Source organism: Opisthorchis viverrini (genome assembly GCF_000715545.1).
Source record: "Opisthorchis viverrini unplaced genomic scaffold opera_v5_16, whole genome shotgun sequence".
NCBI classification, from domain to species: Eukaryota; Metazoa; Platyhelminthes; class Trematoda; order Opisthorchiida; family Opisthorchiidae; genus Opisthorchis; species Opisthorchis viverrini.
The window spans coordinates 106445-129053 of NW_008751672.1; the positions used below are offsets into that span (position 1 = coordinate 106445).

At 46.0% G+C, this 22609-nt stretch overlaps 1 protein-coding gene across 1 annotated transcript in view; it reads left to right on the forward strand.

Moving 5' to 3' along the window:
• Positions 1 to 22301, forward strand: part of T265_01458 (hypothetical protein) — a gene marked incomplete at both ends in the record, with an annotated part of 42605 nt that extends 20304 nt beyond the window's left edge. Inside the window, 7 exons of the mRNA XM_009165499.1 lie at positions 5000 to 5104; positions 7771 to 8190; positions 8601 to 8697; positions 10024 to 10092; positions 21440 to 21609; positions 21658 to 21890; positions 22031 to 22301. Coding sequence (XP_009163763.1) covers positions 5000 to 5104; positions 7771 to 8190; positions 8601 to 8697; positions 10024 to 10092; positions 21440 to 21609; positions 21658 to 21890; positions 22031 to 22301 — 1365 coding nt within the window. The remainder of the gene's footprint in view (positions 1 to 4999; positions 5105 to 7770; positions 8191 to 8600; positions 8698 to 10023; positions 10093 to 21439; positions 21610 to 21657; positions 21891 to 22030) is intronic.
• Between the last annotated feature and the right edge of the window lie 308 nt (positions 22302 to 22609).

The window sequence follows — 22609 nt, forward strand, 5'->3', positions numbered from 1 at the left end:
GTTCTTCTCACTAGCTGTTATGGCCGTATGCCAACTTCCGTGGACAGGTATCAGTATAACGCAAGTTTCTGCCTGCTTCGGTGGTGTAAGACAAGTACTTGTAGGACCCGTAACATTAAGGGTAACTTTGGCAATGAGGAAGAAACTGGGCGGACCACAGCTATGAACCGTGCACTCCGGTTCCCACGGTTTTGTTCACTGAGGAATAAAGGATTGCGGTTGACTTGAGCATTGAAGGCCGCAGGTTAAAACGTCGAAATGTAAATCCAATTTTTAATGTGTAATTTAGAGAATAACTCGCTAGTCTCGGTTGGGGTTAGTCGTGCATTGAAAGCAGCGGCTCGGGCATAATAATGCCATTAGGCACGTGATCAAATCGTGTTCGTCAACATGTAGACTTGTCAATCTGGCTTGTATGGATACCTAAGTCCATGTTAATGGCGGTTGCCAACGCGACCCGGTTGGCTGGTAATAGCTGTCACACTTCGTTACCAGGTCGTGACCTTACCACTTGGTGTGTGGTGAGGCGAAATATGCTACGGTCCCTTGGCATTCGGAGCACTTGATCAAACCGGCGCAACGTATAAGACCTCGTGAGGTCATCCATAGCCGTGATTTGTTTCTCCCAGAAACCACCGTACGAACCTCGGCATTTTTGGTCCGGAGTCACCGATTAGACGTTTCTTGGTGTGAAAACCAGGTTTCTGAACCTTAGCGGTAACCACTGATCACTTAGTTTGCCCCAATCAACGTTCAAGATAAGCTGGCGCAAATGGGACTCTGGTGGATAGCTACCGGTGAAACACTACTAATGAGATTCAACCAGCCAACTTTATGTAAACTAATTTGTATTTAGCCTAGACTTTCGTAACCCCTGCTTGTAAATTATCACGAGCAGTACTACTACTATTGTTTATTTTTGAAGGACATGATCACAAACATTAAAATATGTAGGAATGGTAGACGTGGAAGAGGAATTTGGTGAAACGAGGGAAACGTTCCATTTGGGGGCGTGCTACCAACTGTTCCCATCAGACAAGATGACTTCCAGTGTACGTAACAATGTTTGTTATGAAGGGCAGAAACTGAAGAGAGGACAAACAATGCTGAATGCTCGATTTCAGAATTCCCCACACCAACCGACAAGATCCGCTAATTGATATTCAACACTGACCCTTACTGACTGTTCTTCGTCTGTCTCAAAACCTGTCCAACTTGGTGACCTGGTCACTTGACCTGATGAAGATTTGTCAAAATCGAAACGTTGCCCAGTTAAAAACTAGCGATTGTTTACCAATCCCTCCTAAGACGATGTATTCTCAGTAGATCGGAAACTTTACAATTGGTTGAATGCTGAATGCTCTTCAATGCGCAGTAAGCACCAGCACTGTCAAGACTTGCAAATTAGGCACAAAGTGTCCATCATACTGGGTCAGTTGTGAAAGCCATTGACAAGAGTGAACACTCAACGCCATGTACCATGTCGTACCATGTCGTAAGTGCCTGGGGAGCTCATAATGGCGAGGAAACTAAAGTTACTAACCGTTAATTTAGGTATCCCCAGTCCAATAACAGCCTACTGCTACCGTAAAGTTCATTATGTGTGCCAATTTTCGCTTTAACGGCGACCGATGAATGTGCCAGCACTTCCCCCATTTGGTCTTTGTTGGTAAAACCTAGGTAGTGATGACTTTTCGTCACAGATGTTTTCCATCGATAGCTCACGCCTGTGGGCTTCTGGAAATAAATTTTGCTTGACGCATCTACTCATTACAGTATTGGATTTCATATGATAAGCTCTCTCTGCCACCTTGTTATTCGACAGTCAGTATGCGTGATGACGACCTGTATTGTACACCCGATGTCCGCAAACTGGGCTAACTTCGAACAAAGAGGGCGTAGATTGTGTCTAAGGTGTGTCGATGTTCCTCGTACATTAAGTTTGCACATTTTGAACACGGGCTGTTCCTCCGTCAGTGTTGCCGAAAAAAACAGGTTTGGGATACCACACTCTAACGGTCACTTGATCACCAATTTTCGACTATAACCACTATGCCACATGTTGGCTTGGTATTCCCTGGGTCTTACGATTTAATACCCTATCTGTCTGAAAAGCCTGAGCATATTGTTTATACTTGGTAACAGTTGTACTTATCGGGGTCCCCGGAACTACTTAATCACGCATCACCGAATGGCGTCGATTCCTCACTGAATCATTTTATCACACGGCATCTCATCGTATGATCAATCCGTTGTGAGCGTTTCATCACAATCAGCCTTTGGCGCGGCAGGCACCGTCGTGACCACCTGATCGACGGACAGTGAACACGGTCATACGAGAGTGATCTCCTCCAGAATGATCAAGGCTTGGTGGTGCCTTTTGGACTATTCTGTTTGCTGAGTATATCCCTGTGATTATCTGATGTAAATTTCGCTTTAAACCGAACTCTTTTTTGGGCAGGTGTTTTCAAGTAGTACACATACACTTGGACTTGTTTCCGTATTTGAATGTCAGCTGACTTAAAGTACGTTGTGCGCCTCAAGAACGAGGCCAGATAGCGAGTGCAGTTTTCTGAGCGACCTAGAATAGATGCTGAGTACAGTGTCCAGTCACAGAATATCCATCATTTAATGAATATAACCGGAAGAATTGTACGACTTCTGCTGAACGCCTGCGCAGGATGATGCAGGTTTAGTGGGTCCAAAGAGTTACTTCCATAGCTAGGTTGGACGGATGGATCAACGTGGAGTCTTGTCATGGGTGATTAAGTGACACCAATCTTCGTATTGAGGGTGGGGGTGGGCTATGTCGTTAGCGGTGTGCTACTCGAAGACCTCAAGAGAACCGCGGAACACTTGCTTTCGTGCACTGCTTTTTGTCGCGACTTATGTTGTTGAAGAAAGTGACGTCGAAACCAAACGGTAAGCAAACTACTGCGTTATTGACTAATGCACCCCGAAACTACCCTTTATCCTCGGTAAACAAGTATGCAGTCGATTCTCCTACAAAAAATTGACAGCTGCTCCGCGATATACGAAGTTTTGGTTGTCTGGGCGCGCCGCTGATGGGAGTTATCAACTAGTTGAAGCTGATACTATACCCTGTCGCCTAAAGATCATCTGCCTCCTGTCCCGTTTTGGTACATGCCTTTCAATGCAACTTCAGAATGGCGAATATCATAGGAATATTATGTTCCACTCAATACATATGGAGGAAGGTCTAAGCATTCGAACTACAGCACACGTACAGGAGCAACGCAGGTCCAACCTTGTTGAATTACGAAGGCACCACTGCAGCTCATCGAAGAGTCCTATCTCTCCGTGTTAAAGTGTTCAGCCTTCTACGGAATTTTCTACTCTGGATTAGACTGGCGGCTCTTTGAATTCTGTATTTCGGAATGCCGTCATTTTGTATGTTTCGGGTATGCACCGATTTACAACGTGTGCCAACTTACGGACAAGCAGTTCGTTTGCACGTTAGCGTAGCGCCACTATCGGATCTTCCGGATACGCACACATTACTATCTGCCAGTAGTTTGAGAATAAACACAGGAGAACAATGAAAGCCTCGAAGATTAAACACTATTCCATGCGTGATCTTGTCCCACAACACAGGCGCGGCAGTCCTATTACCGGAACTCACAGTTCGAAACCTTTGTCGCGTTTAAATACTCAATATTGAGGAATTGTACGTAATTGAAACTTTGAGCCGATTTTTACATTTCTCCGAATGCCTTGGGTCAAGTTAGGGGGAATGTTCAATGTTAGGATAGAAGGCAGACTGTGCTTGAGCCCGGGTCACTGGAAGAAGACGACAGCTGCTGTCGAATTGAATGTCTAAGATGCGGTGGTTTCCCGAGAAGAAAAATGAGTTATTAGCCTTTTTTCTGGCGGATTTCGAGAAGGCTGAATGGTTAAAGCGCGAATTAACTGACATGAGGCCCCGTTGTTGGAGCCCAACCTCTGCATCTTGACGGCTCCTGTCCAGGCTTGGGCAGTACCTCAGCCCTCGTACTCCGTTCGGGTGGCATGGCAGCTGAGCACCGGTAGGGTGTTACAGCTGAAGAAGTGAAGGAAGGTGTCTCTGGAGGTGTAGTGATCTTTAACTAATTTCTTTAACTAATTTCTGTTATCTCACTGAGGGCTCCGTCCAGTTGTGTGAATCAGCCACCGATAATTAATTCACTTGATAAAGTGGAATTCCGAGTTTCGCATCCGCGTTTTCACTGTGGTCTGCTGTGAGAAGTGGTTGCGTTTGTCCGTCTTGATGCTGGAGACTGCAGTCCTGGTGGCACGCCGGTTTGCAGTTGTTATGAATAAGGATGGCGCTTTTTCACTTGGACGAGGGGGTTTCATTCTACTGTGCGGTTCTCCATGTTTTCCCACATGAGGAGGATTTGTTGTGTCCGCATTGGCGACGATGTTTTCACTCCATTCGGTCGATATGTTGGGCTTAGTTTGAGTGAAAGCTAGTTGTTTTCAGACGTTTGGGACCATAACCTACTGACTGTACTGCTCAGATGCTTACGTTTTCTTCTAAGATGAAATCATAGGTGTTTTGTGCCCACCTGATGAATACAGGTTATACTAGTGCTCCATCTGAAGAACACAACCACGTTTGCAATGAAATAAAAAAATAAATCACGGAGAACATTTGATCGGGTACTGGATTCGAGAACTGCCCATCCGGACGTGTAAATCCTTTAGAGCAAATCAAGTCTTTCGGATATGTCACTGATTACGTGCATATTAACCATGCGTGCCGAAGTTCACCTGTAAGATGCTGTCAGATTTTTCAACTGAAACACCAGAGGTAGGCCTGTACCCCTCGGTCTGAGCATCACGTCCGAACCTCTAAGCTATCGTACGCATATCTGACTGAAACGGTAGGCTAATGTCCTCACTATACAATGGCATCTTTCTAGATAGTTCTTTGACTATATTAGTGTAATCATATTTGTAATTTCACATTGTTCTTGTTTTCTTTTTCTCTACCCAGGACCGAGAGCTGTTGTGTCGAGTTATGCTTGGGGGTGAAATACCCCCACCAATCTCGCGAACCAACAAACACGCGGATGATCGGTCTGAGAAACGTGGTCCGAAGGTTTGTTTCGCTCTTGATACTTTTTTCGTTCTTGTTCACCTTCGTCACTGATGAGATGATGAGGCGAACACTGGAAGCTCTTCGAAGTCCCGGCGTCCAAGTCGTCGCTAGTGAGAGCCTTGTCAGTCTGGAGTACACAGACGAAAACATCCTCATTTTTAAAGACGAAGCACAAGCTCATACCATCTTCCAGCATATGCTCCTTACACCTTCAAAGTACAAGGTCACGTTTCAGAACCTGTGGTCTCTGAACGTGCCTCTTGCAATTCAGGAGGGGGATTCGCTCGCTTACTAGGGTAATTGTAATAGCTCTGGTCGAAGTTTGTCTGATGAAGTCAGTGCACGAATCTTAAAAGTCCAACTCACATTTGCTAAGTTGTGGCGTATCAGTGGGTCTGAAGGGTTGCGTGTACCAGCTTACAGTAAGGGCTGTATTGTACGGTCACGAGGCATGGGATCTTCGGACAATAGCGTCCACGATTTCGTAACCAGATGGTTGGAAAACAGTTATTCGGTTGTGTATCAGGTTCTTCAGTCGCGGAAGGCATCCGGTGGCATCAGCTGCGATGATGGCTCAATGATACTACTACAACTACATGTAGCGAAATTACTTCTGCGGGATGAGTGTTATTCCACCTGTCTCCTTCGAGATGGCAGGAAGACAGTGGCCGCCACATCCTTAACGGGCATCTGTTTTGTTCGTTTCGCTGCTACACTCATGGGGTGGGATAATTTCGTCTTTGAGGTTTTGGTTTATCAGAGCTGATTCAGGGATTCCTGCCGTCGCTTCACTCAGGATTGTCGCTTGTGTTATCCTATCGTTTGCGCTGTTTAACTTCAGCTCGGGTCTGTTTTTTGAACTGTGCCGCTTATTGTTTGGATTGTTATCAAAGTTTCGCGCAACGAAAATATAACGCTTATGAAGTTTCTGGAAACTTTTCGACAATCCAAATCCGGTCTCGCTTTTGTGGCTTATCAGGTGGGCGTTCTTCTGAAACAAGAGGCGGACCTGTGCTTACATTCGTTCGAAGATTATCAAGAGATTCATCTGGATTCTGTTGAGTCTCTCGTTTAAGCCAATTCAACGTGGAAATTAGTGTACTTGCTGAACGATACTTCACATTAGTCTTACAATTCAAGGAACTCTACTTCGTTTCGTTGTTCAGAAATTTGACGTGATGTTAAAGTCAGCTGTTGATCAGATAATTATTTCTAGTTGATCAGGACAACGAGTGCGGCTTTTTTTGGAATTATCGTGCGCGTTTGAAGCCTTGTTTACCGAATGCCTTCAGGAATACTCCCTAATAATGTTGTACGTAACACTGTTTGGAAGTTATACATAATCTGCGTAGGATATGTACGGATGTTTTTCAGCTGATTGCTGTCATTACCCATGGCTTTCGCTTACGCAAGATGGTGCATCTTCAGCAAAGCGAGTGCTACTCATGAGTACTAAATAGTGCTGTGAAATTGACAAGGCGGAACCAGTGTTGGGCTGTTGAATACAACAACATGAACGTCTACGGTACTCATAATTTGTATGCTGCCTTAAGATGACGATCCTCTTTCCCGTGTGACTAAATCCGGTGGTTTTTCGACGTCCAAATCAGCACCGAGTGCTGCAACCCATGTTGTCATTGGCAATAGGCTTGGGATAGTCACTTCTTTGATGCTCTTAAGTTGTACGCAGCGGTCCATCTATTCCCAGTTAGGGTAGCTGTTGTGGTCTACTAAACTGTCGTGCAACTTTGTATCGGTTCTTGGCTTTCTACTCCGCCCATCATGGTGATACAGGACAATCACAGAACATTCCACAAGGTGGTGCTAGAATCTCCATGAGAGGGCGAGAAACGTCAAGCTAAATATACTCCATACAGATTGGCTGGCATTGTGACCAACCAGGCATACCTTCGTTTGGTTTTTAGCCCGCACCTGACATCCGTCCAATTGAAGCGCTGTTCGGTTGTTAGGGTCGGCTTGCCTCCGGACGACAACACACTGAATGAGATATTTTTCACATTAACCTCTTGAGAGACCACTGTATCACATCATTCTTGGTAAAAATTCGCCCACGCAAATGACAACTAGATTCTTCATATGGTTATTTCACACAACTTGCATATTTGGCTTCACTCCTGTGCTCGATGCAGGTGGACAGACTTTCCCCATGGATCTATCACCATGTAACTACTCACTAGTGAACAATGTGACATTACTCGGGTTTAGTCTGGTGTAATTCGTGGTGTTTGGCTGAATGCTTCTGTCGAAGCGGTGCGGGGCAGCCGTATTCCTGTTGGTATTGCCGGCTATTAGTTAATTTTCTATATCTTGGACTGTAATTCCTTTAAAGAAGCGTTGCTTTGTGGTCCTCAGAATTGCCACAAAAATAAGCCACCATTCGCACTCCATCTGTAAACTGCATGTAGTCTCGGGGTTGCAGTGCAACTTGTGATTCTCGTTTACCCAACTTCCCTATCCATATAACCACCTGTATTTTGGCGTGGCAAACGCACTGCAGAAAACTGAGGGCAGAACATAGAAAAATGTGAGTTCATTATTCCTGCAGAATTTTGTCGAACCTACTCCCTTATGCCCCGTCATGGCTCCTCTTTTAACCTAGTGTTTTATCCTATTGGATTTTTGATTCCGATTTATTTATGTTGTAGACGAACAGTACGGAATGGAATTTCGACACAATCGTTCGTGCCTCACAAAGTGGTCCAGATAGTGAGGAGGACAGCGATGAACCTGAATATGGTACTGAACACGCTGGTGGACATCGCTTTCACCACTTGGGTGCAGCGCAAGATCCGATGGTCGATACTGTGATAGCTGGTTCCCCGCCCGTCGGTGGCACTTTGGGTCATGTGGGTGCGGCTATGATGCCACCAGCAGCAACTGGGTTGATCGATCCGAATGTGTGCGGAACATCCGTTGTTTCCGGCTATGGATCTTTGCCCCCCGCCCCTGCTTGTACCCCTGTGTCTCCGGACGGTAATGTTAGTAGGATGCCTGGCGAATTTGCCGAGGCCATGGCTTCAACATACGGCACAGGAGCTTGTCAGTCAGCGGGTTCTGAAGATGCCGTAAGTGTTGCATGGCGAAGTAATCTCTGCAACCTATCTCTTGCTTTACGGCTTTTTGTGTCGCACACCATGCATGCAGCATATTCCTGTAAGGAGCCGTAGCGTACCAGTCTGCGCTTTGTTTATATTCACTTAGTTTGCCACCACTCTTCCCGCATTTTTGGATAGTTTGGCTTGTCCGGAATATTTGCAGTTGACTTGTCCCATGAACGTAGCCACTGTGTTGTACGTTTCATTAGCGATTTGAGATGTCATCAGGGTTTTGCTGCGTAGAGATCGTCAGTTTGTGTAGAATATGTGCACCGCTGATCTTTCCTTACTGATAGAGGCCAGTCACTATTCACTGAACGTGCACCTGTTCGCCTGTTTCTCCTTCCCTGTCTCTGTTAATGTCTTGCTTCTCTTGACAGGGTGCCGGTCCTAGCTACCGCATAACTCTTCGAAAACGCAACCCCAAACAAAACAATGAACTTCAAGATATTAGTTTTAACTACGTTCCTGGCAAAGGTAAGTGCTTTTTGTAAGGAATCCCTCCGGAGGTAAGTTCATTTGATTTGTCACCCCAGGGGCTTCCTGTAGATTGCAAGACCCATGAAAACCGATGGTAGTTCTATTTGTAACCCTATTGGTTCTTGGAATGACTCGTCATCTTTTCCGACATTTTGTTGTAATCGCTATGCCCGTGGATCTAGCAAATGTTGTGACTGTGAGAGTTTTGCAAACGTTTATTTTAATGCGATTCTGACAGCGCTTCTCGAACATCCGATCGGGAAACGCCACCTCATCGTGTGTTCCCTACAGGATATCCTACTTAGCCAAAGTCACGAATGCATTTTTGAAACAGTCAGTTAAGACTCACGAGTGTCTGGTATCCAAGGTACAAACGGAAACGCAAATATCATTCTCCTAGGGCCCGTTGACCGGATCAACAAAGCACTTCGTCGAACCAAAGAACACGCGCCTCTTCTAGCATCGTGGTCCGGGGTTTTCCAACTGTTTCCCCTTCACGGTTGCATCCGTTGTGTTCTTGTACTTGAAATCGTAGACAGCCCATGGGTCAACAGCATACTAAATACCAATGGATGGTGATCCGACAGCTTCGGAAGAATTCACTGGTGCCATCCGTGTTCTGCAAAAACTGACAATGAAGTGAACTGAGTCCTACCATTGAGCATTTACGATTATTCATAACCGGCAATAACCTGCAATAAATCGTTCTTAATGCCAAGAAAAAATTATCAAATTCTAATGTCGTTCTGCATCTGAATCATTCAACTATAACGCTGATCGAACAGTTTGTTCAAAAGACGGAACCTATAAATGTAGAGCAAATTATTCAACCTCATTTTTTATATTTGAAATCAGGAACTTGAAAATGCCATCAACAAACTGGCTTACAGCATTTTGGCTCGAGATGGCTCACTGGTTAAGGCGTGAAATTTTCAACTGGAAGGTCCACAGTTCGCACCCAACCTCAGCATCTCGGTTGTTCCTGTCTAGGCTTGGGCAACCTGGCCTACATGCCTCCCGGCATTTCAGTAGATTGATTTTACTTGTACGATGAAAACTCTGCTGTCTCTACTCTCTTCACATGTGTTGTCCGCCTGGTCCATTCGTCTGCGTGTCTTTGACAAGATGACGCTATCTTGACCTCAGATGAATCGATCGATTCAGTCAACTTTGATAGTTTTCCTTCAGCACTCGCTTTCAGCAGTGAAACAGTGTAGATGCAGACGAACTTACCGTTTCTGTCAGAGGAATTTGGGCAAAATGAAAAACATTTTACACACTCATACATTGTCCCTTCTATTCCTCCCTCTTCTATCAATACAGATTCCGCAGACGTATTGGCACGCGAACTAGTCGAAGCAGATCTGCTTGATGGTTGCGATCTGTTACTCGGTTAGCTACCATGTTTTACTGTAATCACGCTCCAATCTCCATTTCAATTATCATTCAGTTTTCATTAGAGCCCGAGATAACTCATTGGTTGAGGTGCGACTTTTCGACCATTCTTTGCTAGATTTAGGCTTCCCAGTGGGATCTCAGCCGTCGTGCATCGGAATTACACTGTAGATGTGCACCGAAACGGTGTAGTACTAAAATGGCTTACATTTCCTTCACGTTGATGAAGTTGTTGCACTCTCGAAACACAGTCAGCACGTTTTGAAGTTCGCATGTAGTTTGTACATCACTGTTTACCTTCAGCAGGGATACATGCATTTCTTTATTTCGATAGATGATGGACTTCATTGGAGTCACTGAATCTTGGCTCATGGCATCTTGGTATTCTCATCAAATGAATTCAATCGCTTCACCTCAAGTGTCTTTTGATGTATAGCTGCTGCGTGACTTGCATCAAGTACAAGGTTGCTGTGGTACCGAAAGATGCCAAAATTAATTTTCCATCTGATAGTTGTCCCGCCCCCATGTGGCTGCTTCTTTATCAGCATCAGGTAATTAATGGAATGTGTCAAGTTGTAGAGTACAGCTGGAGACCAAACTGGTGGCATCACTTTTGCTTTCGTCAACTTGATAAATGAAAACTACGAGGAGGTCACCAATGACTTGCCAACAGTAGCAGTTTTATCTATTCAGCACAGGTTGACCGCGCCACTTTGGGACGCTGTATACAAACTGAAATGAGCTGCTTTCGGGGTTCGGGTTGATAGCTACTGTTACTTGCGTTGTTGAGTGTTTTTATCCAGGTAGATCTTGGATCGATTGGTCATCAGCAACTGCATTGACTATCGTAGTATGTCAAGATAAGCGAATTCGATGGAATGTTCTGGTTCTGCGGCACTGTGTATAGTGGGCGCTTTTACACAGAAGTCTTGTCTGCTCTTTTGTGTACAGTAGACTGGTACCTGTCTCGCTAGGCCTTAGTGCGACCCAGGGTGGACTGAATCTCTTCATTTTACGGCCAAACTGCATACGTTTAAAGAAGGTCGACCTGTTTTCAGCTTGGACAATTGCTCTGTTCTTACATAATATTCTTTCCAAGGAGCATCCACTTCGGAACAGTTAAGGGTCGTTCACTTTGAAGTATGGGGAGATCTGCTTTCCGGGTGTGTCAAGAGCAATGTGACAGTATGACGATTGCAAATTTCACTATTCAATACTTCGGCATCCTTTCCTTTGTTTCCGTTGACCACCTAACAAGGAATGCATGTTCAGGTTGAAAGACAGTTGCTGGTTGCTCTTCAAGCGTTGCGCTCATCAAGACTGTTCTTAAATCAGTCGTAGCTCAGGGCGGGCGAGTCTGGTCAGTTCACTGAAGCCACATCTTTAGACTGTCGCATGTGTTAGCGACGCTCAAACCAACCACAATCTACCGATGTTAGTTCTTCAATCCTACATGCCATGATCAACTTAGTGTGCTAATCTGGTTCCAACCAGCGGAATCGCACTGTATTCATGCACTCAGGTCGCGGGAAATCAATTTTACTGACTTTATCTCATCTTTGTCAGCTGTAATAACCGCTTACTTGCCGTACAATTTTTTTGGCTGCCACAGTTTCGTTCTCCGATAATTTTGAGAGGTGGGGTAGGTAGCTGCTGGAGGAGGGAGCTGGTAAATTAGTCCGTAACTACAGCAGTCTCAGTGGACTGTTAAGTGGGGGAATCGGGAAGGGAGCTATGCATTGAAGGCAATAGCTTGGGTGCATGTGCCCCCAGGGCGCGACTGGGCCGTGTCTGGGCCATGTCTCCAACCATCGATGTGTCCCGTCTCGGGATCCACATCCAGGAAGATGGCAATGACCAGCGCAGCTGAGTTTGCTGGTAATGGCTTTCACACTTCGCGGCCGAGTTATCGTTTAACCGTCTCTGGCTCTCTTCCACCCTTCACGTGGTTGTGCGAAAAGAGCCCTTCGAGGAATTCGGTCGACTGGCATACGCAACACGTGGCCAAGCCAGCGCAACCTATGCAGTGTGATCAGTTCATCTATCGAGGGTGAGTTATTTCTCCCGAATGCCATTCGGTGAACTTCAGCATTGCTGATCCAGTGTTCCCACCAGATTCGGGTAATGCTCCGGAGACATCGATGGTCAAACACTGACAGTCTTTTGACGTCCTCGATGCGCAGCGGCCAGGTTTCTGATCCGTATAGTAATATGGAGCAGCATTGTAAACTCGACCCTTGACAGATAAGCTGATGTCACGATTACGCCACAGGTGACGCAGGTTCACAAAAGCTCCCCCGGCCTTCCCGATCCGGTTGAAAATATCACCTTTCGCGAGACCACCGGGACTGATACAGCTGCCAGGTGAACAAATTTGTCTGCTACTTCAACCGGTTCATTCGCAACCATTAGGCTAGGGTTCAAGCTCACCCAATCTTGTATTAGCACTTCACACTGTGAGGTGTGAAGCCCATGCCAAACCGTGAGGCAGAGTTATTTAGATTATTTAATATTGTTTGTATTACCACGGAGTCAGATCCAAGAAGAGCTGTCGTCTGCGTTGTCCATATCTGTGAGCGGACGCCCGAGGAGCACTTCGACCCCACAGGCATTAGAGGTTGTTAGTGAGCCTTCCATGATCGCACTAATGACGAAGTTGAAGAGGAAAGGTGAAACGGGACAGACCTGTCGGACACCACTTGGTGTGGTGAACTCAGATGAGAGCTTTTCGTAAACCTTCACACGGCCGCGGGAGTTGGCGAGCAGCGCCTTAAGGCGTTCTGAGATACATAACCACGCTCGGGTCTTGTATGTGTGTTTCGGAGACACTGTGCATCATTTGTAAGGGAGTATAAGGTCTCAGCAATCATCGTCTATTTGCCTATTCGACATAGAGAGAGATCCTATATAGGGAGGATCTTGTGGATTTAGAGGGGTGTTATTTTGTTTATTGTTAGTAGACAGCGAGGAGCATAAGGCCCTTTGGTCAGATAACTGACAGTCAAATGACCCATCGGCGTCTGCTTGTCCGGTTGGAAGGGGTTAGGGGGGGACATCGGTGGGCATCGGACTGCGCGGGCAAACGATACCTCCCGGTTGCCCAGGACGAGGAAGGAGGTTTGGTGAGTTATCCAACCTTGAGCCTTTGACTCAAAAATCTAACCCACAAGCAGTGGAAGGACGTAGGGTTTTGTTCGGAGACCCCGCCCCCAACCTCTGACTCAAAGGTCTGAATCACGAGGCAGCGGATAGTAGGGCTTTCTTTGAGGACCCTACCCGGAGCCGATGACTCAACACTCTGACCGACTCGGCTGCAGGGCGTCGGCCTAATCCGAGGCCGCAGGAAATAAGGCATTACTGCCTCATTCTTGATCCGGCTGCGCACAGCAGGTGGCTTTTGAGCAGCACCGGGCTCTTTGGTTTCAAAAGTATTTCGACCATATTGCATAATGCACTCGCGGTCACGGTCAACCGTTGGGCGGTCGGAGTGTGCGGTTTTTAGGGCCAACCTTTTCTAACCCGTCCTTCGTCTGGGGAAGGCAGCATCACTGGTTCCATTGATAGGGACATGCTGGTCGCCTAGATGAAATACTTTACTGCTTTCACACCCCTGTCGCACAGGACAGTACGGCTTTTACCCCAGACCGCCTCGCAGCACGATTAATCGTAGTACGGAGTCTCGCTGCTCTTGGTCTTGCTTCTCCCCTTTGGGCTTCCTGGCATGGTTACACCTTGTGGAACGAATTTCCAGCCAGTGTAGTCCGCGGAATCATTGCAGCACTCAATCCCGACCACCACTTTAAGGTGGCAGCTTTAGGTTGGGACTTAACCTCATTGGATCTGTTGGCAACATAATAAGTGGCGTGGCTTGGTTTCGCACTCAGGCGTTTATTCCACACCGTTGGTCATCCTCATCTCGCTGAGAAGCATCCATCAGGAGTTTGTCTATGAACAGATATCGAGGTGCTCCAGCAGAGCATACTTCTCAGCTCACTAATTCTTCCATTCTGTATATCGATTCCCAACGGAAGGTTTATTTTGACAGATTTTCTTCTAGCAGTAGCGACCTCAATCTCAGTTAAGTCATCAGAAGGGTCATTATTTTTCAGGATGGCTCACAACATTATGAGCCCCTGTTATAGTGCGTGGTTTTATGTTTTATTTTAACCTCGTTTATCGGTGTGTGTGTGTGTGTGTCTACATAACAGGGGTGGTCAAAGGAATCGGGAGTTTACACTGCTGTCCGGTTTTCGTCGTAAACCGCCCCTTTTGGCGCGTTCGGGACTGTGGTCTATCCAACCTCCACATACATGCGGACTCAACGTTGCTTGCAGACCCACAATACAGCCCTTACCCTCAACACTGACACAGCGAGGTCATTCCAGTTCTGACCTGAACCTTGTGCTTTACGGACAGAACCGTCACTCTACGTCCTTCATTTGTTTCGAAGATTGCTTCGCATCTATCCAAGTTAGCTTTTCAGCTTTACCAGCTGGAAATGCCTTACACAAATCACTCCGTCAAAATATTTGTTTTTTATACCCAATGCCTTACAGAAATCACTCCATCAAAATATTTATTTTTTATAATGGAGTCTTTGGATTAGTCTGAATTGAGAGTGACGTCACAGTGAACGCGCGAGTTTTACTCAGTGATACACTGCAACTCGTAATCCGAATTACTTTGCCAGTTAACAGAAACGCGGACCAATGAGCGGTCTGGCCCTGTGTCCTGTATATTCCTGAAGCAGTTCCCTCCTAACTAAGAGTAACTTTTGATTTATGGCATTACTTTCTGTGCCACCTGTTTATAGATAGACTTGAGGTATTGCTTAAATGAAGAAGTGTTGGAGCTCAGGATAATTCTGAATATCGACCTCAGTGAACAAGTCGGGGGGTGGGGGAATCCAATTCTGTTTCAAAACTATTCGTACCCTTACTGGACATAAGTGTGGCGAAGTTGGCCATCGTCCGCGATAGAGGAGCGCCCACTGGACAAGCGAGGGATCTTAGGCTTAAGTCCCGTCCAGCAATGTCAGTGCTTTTGTTTGTCTTACAAGTTCGGGGTCTTTGTATCAGGGAAGTTAGTTGTATCTTTCTCAGAATCCCATGCCGCTGGACGAAACGTGGACTTCCTGGCTTTCTAATCCTCTATTTCATTGGTTTTCTGTTTCCAAGTTTCTAGGCTTGTTTCAATATTTCTGCATTGGTTTTCTCTTTCTCTTTCTCCCGCATCGTGGAATAGTTGCTCACAACATGAGTGAACTCATAAGCAATCCGGGCCAACGCGAACGCGTCTTTCCATTAGTGAGTTGAATTACTACTGTTTTGTCTTACTATCTGTTGATCATGTTGGTTTCTGCATACAAAACATGCATGTTTTTTTTGCTGCACCTGAAACGAGTGAAATCTCGAAATGCAGCGTTTACAAGGCGCTTCTCCTTGATAAATCGTTTCTTCCTAAACGGAAGACTCATGACACCATGCTTTCGTACGCTGTTCCTACAGATAACGTCTCGTCTGTCACACAATCAGGTGTGATGATATTAGATCCTGATGTTTTTCTGCTTTCTCGATCGAATGAATGAGTGAACACACGAAATAGTATGCGCGAAGAGTGATTAGATTTTCTCACTACCAACGTTTGGCTTTTTTCGTGGCTGGTTATGTAATACCTATCTTTGTGTGCCTCACTGAATAATGAAACNGGTGAGGAAGGGGACCTAGTGCTGGCCTATGTCAAGCGTACTGAGTTGCTTACACCTCGAACCGCTCAATCAGACAACCTGGAAATAAACTGACAGCGCGAACGCCACTGACATCGATTAGCCGCCATCCCTTGCAACGTCTCCAGCCAAGCACAGACGGGGTCACGGGGACCCCATCCTGGGAGGCGTACAACACCAACAACACCCAAACTCTTCGTGATCTCTTTCACGCCTTTCTGCCAAGTCATGTGCTGTCCACCTCGCGGTTTGCGCCGTCACAGATGACCTATTTATCGGGACCTTTCTGGTGATTGTTCTTTATCTCGTATAGTGAAATTCTTGAGCGTTTATCTTCATTTGTTACACAATCCAACCGATTTGGTGGTCTTGCCTGTGTAGGCTATGACGGGAAGCTCTGTGGCACTGATAAATTCATTCTTGTTCTCGCGTGTTGTGATCAGTGGACAATCTTGAGTGCTGCTGCACTTTATCAGAGTCTTATCCAAGAATTCCGAGTCGGATATAGAGCAACAACCGCTCCGTAACTGTACAGATACATACACAAGGCTCTACGATGAGCTGGTACTCCAGACACTCATCAAATTAAATTGTGATGAATGCTCTTTGGCCTTGTAACATGAGCGAATGCACGTTTATGGGGCGCACTGATTAGCAACTGACAAACCCTACTTGTTTTCGGAAATGGTGCCATGAGCTGGTTATATGAATCACACAAGTGGCTACCAGATGCACTGGGGCGTTTTGGTTCGTTTTCAAACGTGATAGAAAATAACTTGGAGGATGTCGTACTGTTTGAGGGCAAAGGTAGAAGACCAACAGCTTGGAAGTTTCCTATGACCATGTAGAGGAGCAGTGACATAAAACAATCATGAGACACCGTATGTATATTTACTATATTGAAACTGAAGTCTGACGATAGCCTGCCTGACAGTTACACATCAGAGAGGATTATATCCAGCAACTCTGGTGTTTTCCCAGGTTTGTCGCCGTCGCATTCACTCCTTCCCTGTTTAAAAGTTGACCTTTTGCTTCCCACAGAACTCCCCTCCTGCTCCTGGACAGGTTCCTGTCGAGTCTGAACTCCACGGTTACGCCAAAGTATTGATCAGACTTGTTGGCTCACCCACACCGTGATTTGTATTACCCTACCGTTCGCTCTTGACGATAAACTGCGCACTTCGGATCGATGTGGGGTACTCAAAATCGGATAGCAAAACCATTCGAATTGTCCTATGGTCGATGTTATCCTGATGTACACATGATTGTGATCTAACTCGGGAACTTTTCGCTTTTGTCACCCTGTTATGTTTTCGGAGAATAACAATCAGATTACTGTAGACGCCTTCGACGTATCATCCTGCTACCACTAACTTTCGTTTGCATCCCACCATCAGTTTTTTCAATCTTGGTTAATTTCCGTTTTATTCTAATCCTTTGTTCTACTGGTTGTGGTCTACTCTCGGCCTTATCGGTTCGCTTTCGAGAGAGCCGGAACGCATACTTGCTGTTTACTTTGCCGAACCTGACCTCTCCTTTTAACCCAGCCATGTATTTTCTCGGGTACCGGTTCGGATCTTGTTCCCGTTGCAGCGTGTCATAACGCACTAGGCCGGGTCTCCTGTGCCATTGACCACTTTTTGTTTGATTGCAATATGTATACAATCCATCTCAAATTGTACTTGTTATTTTTCTTCGTTTATCTGTGTTGCTTTGAACCGCGCTTCTCACCATTTCCGCCGCCTTGCTAACCAATCAGTAATGCGTCAGGTGCATATTTCGTCTTGTACATCGAAATAGAGGGTTTTGGCCCGCTGAAGTCTTTTACCCGTTCCTGAAATATGTGGTCAGTTTATTCAGTCGCCCTTAAGTAAGCGGTGCTTGCACTTTCCGCTCTGTACCAGCCGTACAGAGGAAACCATTAGTTACTATATCCCATAAATGTGGCATTCGCATGCGTCCTGTTCACATTGAGCATGGAGCTTGTCGGGCGGTTCAGTAACGAAGCCAGAATCGACGTCATCTTGCACAAGTTACGCAGTTATGGGCAACCAGATAAATGTAATGGGCTTACCAGAAAACCTACCATGTCCCATGGAATTTATACACGTGCGCCAGTTAATCCATGTACCTTACAACTCACCGTGCATTTTTTACTTTCACAACAGGTGTATCTGTAAAACACCGGCATACGCGTTCTACTAACTGTGGGCGTCACACCTTTCCATGACACTGACCTGATGTTCGCATTTCTGGAATCGTTTTTGTAAATTGGTGCTATGCATGACTGCTCTTGTTTCCAGACACGAAAGTGATATGAAGTGAGCGAAACCTACGAGGTAACTGGCAAGCGTGCAGAAGCAATAAGAATTAACTCTGAACATTATCGCTTCGGATGAATTTTCGTCCGTCGTTTAATTCGCGCTTAGCATATACGGTGGCTGCCGGTATCATTCCCGGGTAGGAACTGCTCTGCCATCCCCGTAGGATGGCGGGATCACCAAGGGACTTCCCAGTTAATGCCCACTAATCACGTGAACTGGCCACAGTTGCACGTGTTCTAATTCCTATGTGAGAATTCAGTGCACATACATAAAATTTACCCAGCCAAATTCTCTGGAATTCAATGGCTTGTGCTGGAAGTAGCGAGGGAGAAGTTGTTTTAATATTTCGTTATGCATAATACGCAACACTTCTCAGATGAAGCAGCCTTTTACACTCAGTGCGCTGGAACGTTGTACCTGCACTGCTTTACTCGATGTTTATTTTCACAACAACTCGGCCGTCTATGTCGCAACGATAAGATTGTGTGGTTCTGATACAGGTCTTCCAATAAACTGGGATTCTTACAAACAAGACTTATCTTGCGGCTTTTTGAATGCAGACATATTTAGTCAGGTTTTCGATTGCCCTGTATGCTACGGTTCATACATTTACAGTTTACTAAATGAAAACTGACTAACCCTGATCTGCCTAACCTGAAATTTCCACTCTTCACAGTTCGACTGCGTAAGGACAATCAACTGGTACAGAGTTTTCGATATTTGCCGTACCTTCTATTCCGGACTCAGTTCACGGTAGAATAGCTTTGATCCTTATGTTTTTACACCCTAGCAGTGTGAGAATCGGACTTAGCCACGGTTCTCTAAAACAGTCTGGAAGAGGGAGAAGACAATGAACTAGCTGGATGGCGGAATGTGCTAGAATCCAGGCAGTGGCATCCGCTGCTACCTGTTTCCCGGATGTAAAGACACTGGCTTCGTCAGAATACTTTTCTTGCAACCATAATACGAGTTTGCTTGTGGTGCAGATAGCTTGGTTGCGTGCTGATTCGACAAACGTGATCTGTGGATTGAAAAACTTTGATTGGTTCTAGCTTACCGTTTTCCCAATTTCCTTGATGGAACGCGTGGTTTCATCACAAATGAAGGGATAACTGCATGTTGTCAACTGTAACAGCAGAACATATCTCTTCCAACGTTAGTCTTATCAGACAATGTAGATAGCACTGAGGGTCATCTAGGTTACGTGGCACTCCGTAGAGTCCATTGATGAAAGCAGTTGTTGGTAGAGGCCTGAAGACTAGCCGAATCGGCCATATAACTGTCACACCGTTCTGGTGGACTCTGATTTCATCAGTATTTGCCTAACATAGTTCCATCCCGTTCCGGAAAGGTTTAGAAAACAATCGATAGATTTATTGCTGGACAGTGTTTCGCTTTCGACACGAGAGCTTCGTCAGGTCAAGTGACTGGGTTACGAGGTTAGTCGAGATTTGAGGCAGAAGGAGAACCAATCAGTTAAGTCAAGCTGTTAGTTTGGGTTGTTTGTTAGGGTGGGTCAGCAGGTGTTTGTACCGATGGGGAACCTACATGGATATGGGTCCATCTTAGGGTCAAGTTCTTCCCGTTCGCTTCACGTGAAGAATCCTCTTGAACGTCATTCATGCTTTTTGTCCTCCGTGGATGAGCTAGTGCTACCACAGTTGTGTAAAGGGCAGGGTTGGGATTTCCACTCCAACTCGATTTACCCAAGGTCACTCTCAGTGCGCTCGCCAGTTTCGTACCCTCTTTTCTATTCCCACTGTGATGTTTGGTGACTTCCACCGCCTCAGCCATCAGCCACTGTAGTGTGAATCGCAGTCCTCGTCTCCAGATCTATTCTATGCCCTGTCTACGTACCACCACTGAATCTGTACTTAGCGCATGGTATCCATCCACGTTCCTGGGTTGTTTGTTTATCTTGTAGTTGTATGGTTGTTTGTCCTAGACCTTAGTGCAGTCGTTGCATTCTATTTTATACACACTGCTAGTTCTTTCAAACGGAAGGGGATCGTTTAGTCACACCAAGACTGAGTCGGGAGCCCTACTCGAATGTTGACAGTCTTCGAATAACCTCCAACGTTCATGTTTTATGTGGAATGGCTGCTTTGCCGATACACGTATTACTGGGTTTTGATACCGGAGTCAGTATCCTCCTTCCTAATCAAACTCACTGTGTATCCTATTTCATGAAGTCTGTTGGTAATCTCCATTTGAGCTGCTGTTTGGTTGACCTATTCTGTGCACAGCGCTATGACCCGACTAAGCATTGATGAGGCAATACTGGCGTACACTGGCTTTGGGTGTGCTGATGAGTAGTTCATAATAGTTATTCTGTCTGTTGGTTTCTGATAGGTCGTAGTTTTTAATTTTCCACCATTATGCGTCGTAGCGTCCAGGTAGGGTAGTGTACCCGAGGTGGACTCTATCTTCATGCTAAACTTGATATGAGGATTCAAACTACTGAGATAGTCGTGGAAACTGTTGGCTTCATCACGTCTGAGTACAACGAAGGCTTAGTCTACATAAAGCCAACAATAAATCTCCGGAAACGATTACTTCTCAGTCAGTCCCACGCGTTTTCCATCTCATTTGTATTTAAAATACGACTCAGTATTACACAAAACGCCAGTACGGCTACTTCTAGACAACACGTGACTCGTTCGTCGCACTAACTATGATGAATACACAACTCTGGTTGAGCAGCTCGTAGAAGAACTTTTCGAAACGCTTGTCTTTTTTCAAGAACGGCCTATCTATCACCTGGCAATTCACGCAGTGATGCAAGCAAGTAATCAATATACCGAAGACAGTCCGTCCTGAAGAAACTGAAACTTACTGTGGTGTGACGGTTTTTGTACCCCCTTGGGGTATACTGAGTGTGAGCGCAACACTCGCAGTCTCTAAACTTGACCCTTTAGGTTATGGGTCTGAATATAGGTTCAGATTCGTCCTTTCAAAATGTTAATTTACTTGCATTTCCTGCCAAACGCTGCTGCTTCGCAGTCAGACTTTGAGGACCGTAATCATCCTTATTTCTAGGTTTGAGTGCCCTGGCGGAGTCCCAGCCCAAGAACAACCACGAATTTTACGCCTACAAATAATCCTATGATAAATCGATCGGCGTCATCAGCCTTACTTGCTGCATACAGCACGGCCGGTAGGCCAAAACAGTCTGCTGCTGACATCTCCCTTTCTCTTTCAAAAGCTTTTCTTCCCTCCCCCTACCTCACTAATAACTCTCCATATAGGCCTGTCAGTTAGGATTGATGACTCCAAAATAATCCATATCGTTCAGCTGTAACACCCCTTCGGTACCCAGCTCTCATGCCACCCAAAGGAAGCACGAGGGATGGGATACTGCCAGGTTACCTAAGCCTAGACAGTAGAAGTCAATGTGGAGAGATCGGGGTCGAACCGCAGACCTTCCGGTCAGTAACCAATGAGCCGTCTCGCCCCGATTACCTTGTTCGTCCTGCATCGATTTTATGAGCAACATGTGCGCAACATCCTCAGGCGTCTCGAAATCAATCTTCGAGTCTCGACACCGTCTATCTGGCTGCTTTCAATGTTCGCACTCTGAAACAAGAAGCACAACAAGATGCTCTCGCACTCACACTAGACCCACTTGACTTTGATGTGTCCTGTGTCTCAGAAACATGCATTCAAAATGCAAGCTACACCGCCCTCATTATTATCCACTCGCTTTCAGCTTCGAACCTCAGGCTGCTGCGGCAGGTTATGCAGGAGTGGTCACCGTCCTAAATCACAGTGTGGAATGATTGCTGCCCGACTACCTACCAATTGGTAATCGCCTCTGTCTCGGAATCATATTGATTCCGAACACGCGGTCGCCCGGAGTCCACTTACCCTTCGATTTCTGGATAAGCGTATGGCGCGAACGAATAGCAACTCAGAGGCTGGCATTTCCAGATGTTGAGCGAGTTTACCACAATTGTGTTCTGGATTCCCCAACTGCCCCATCTTCAGATGTGAATCCGTGCTTGAACGAGATCGCAACTTTCTTGCACAGTGCTGTGAGTTCTGCCTGTGGCGCGGCATTACTAGGCCGACTCAAGCACTGGATATCAGACCGGAAAGTGGCACAGCTCAAATCTCTGAGAAATATCCCGACTGGTCCAGAACATAATTTGGCCTGACGTCAGGTGAAATTGAGCGTGCGCGCCGACCATGAAGCCTGTTAGACTGGAAATACTAAGGAAATGGAAGTGGATTTTCGAAGATTACTTCAGTTAATCTGTGGGACCGGCCCTCAAAAACGCCTATGAGCGAAACCATCATGGATCAAAGTAGTGCGGCCATCTCCAAGGCTCGGGTCGCGTTTGCTGATCTGAGACAACTATAGCGTCAAAGCTGTATTTCACTGAATCCCGAAGGGTATGTGTTTCAGGCTAGCGTGCGGGCTGTGTGATGGCCTGTTCGGGCAGTGGAACTGAGATGTGCGCAG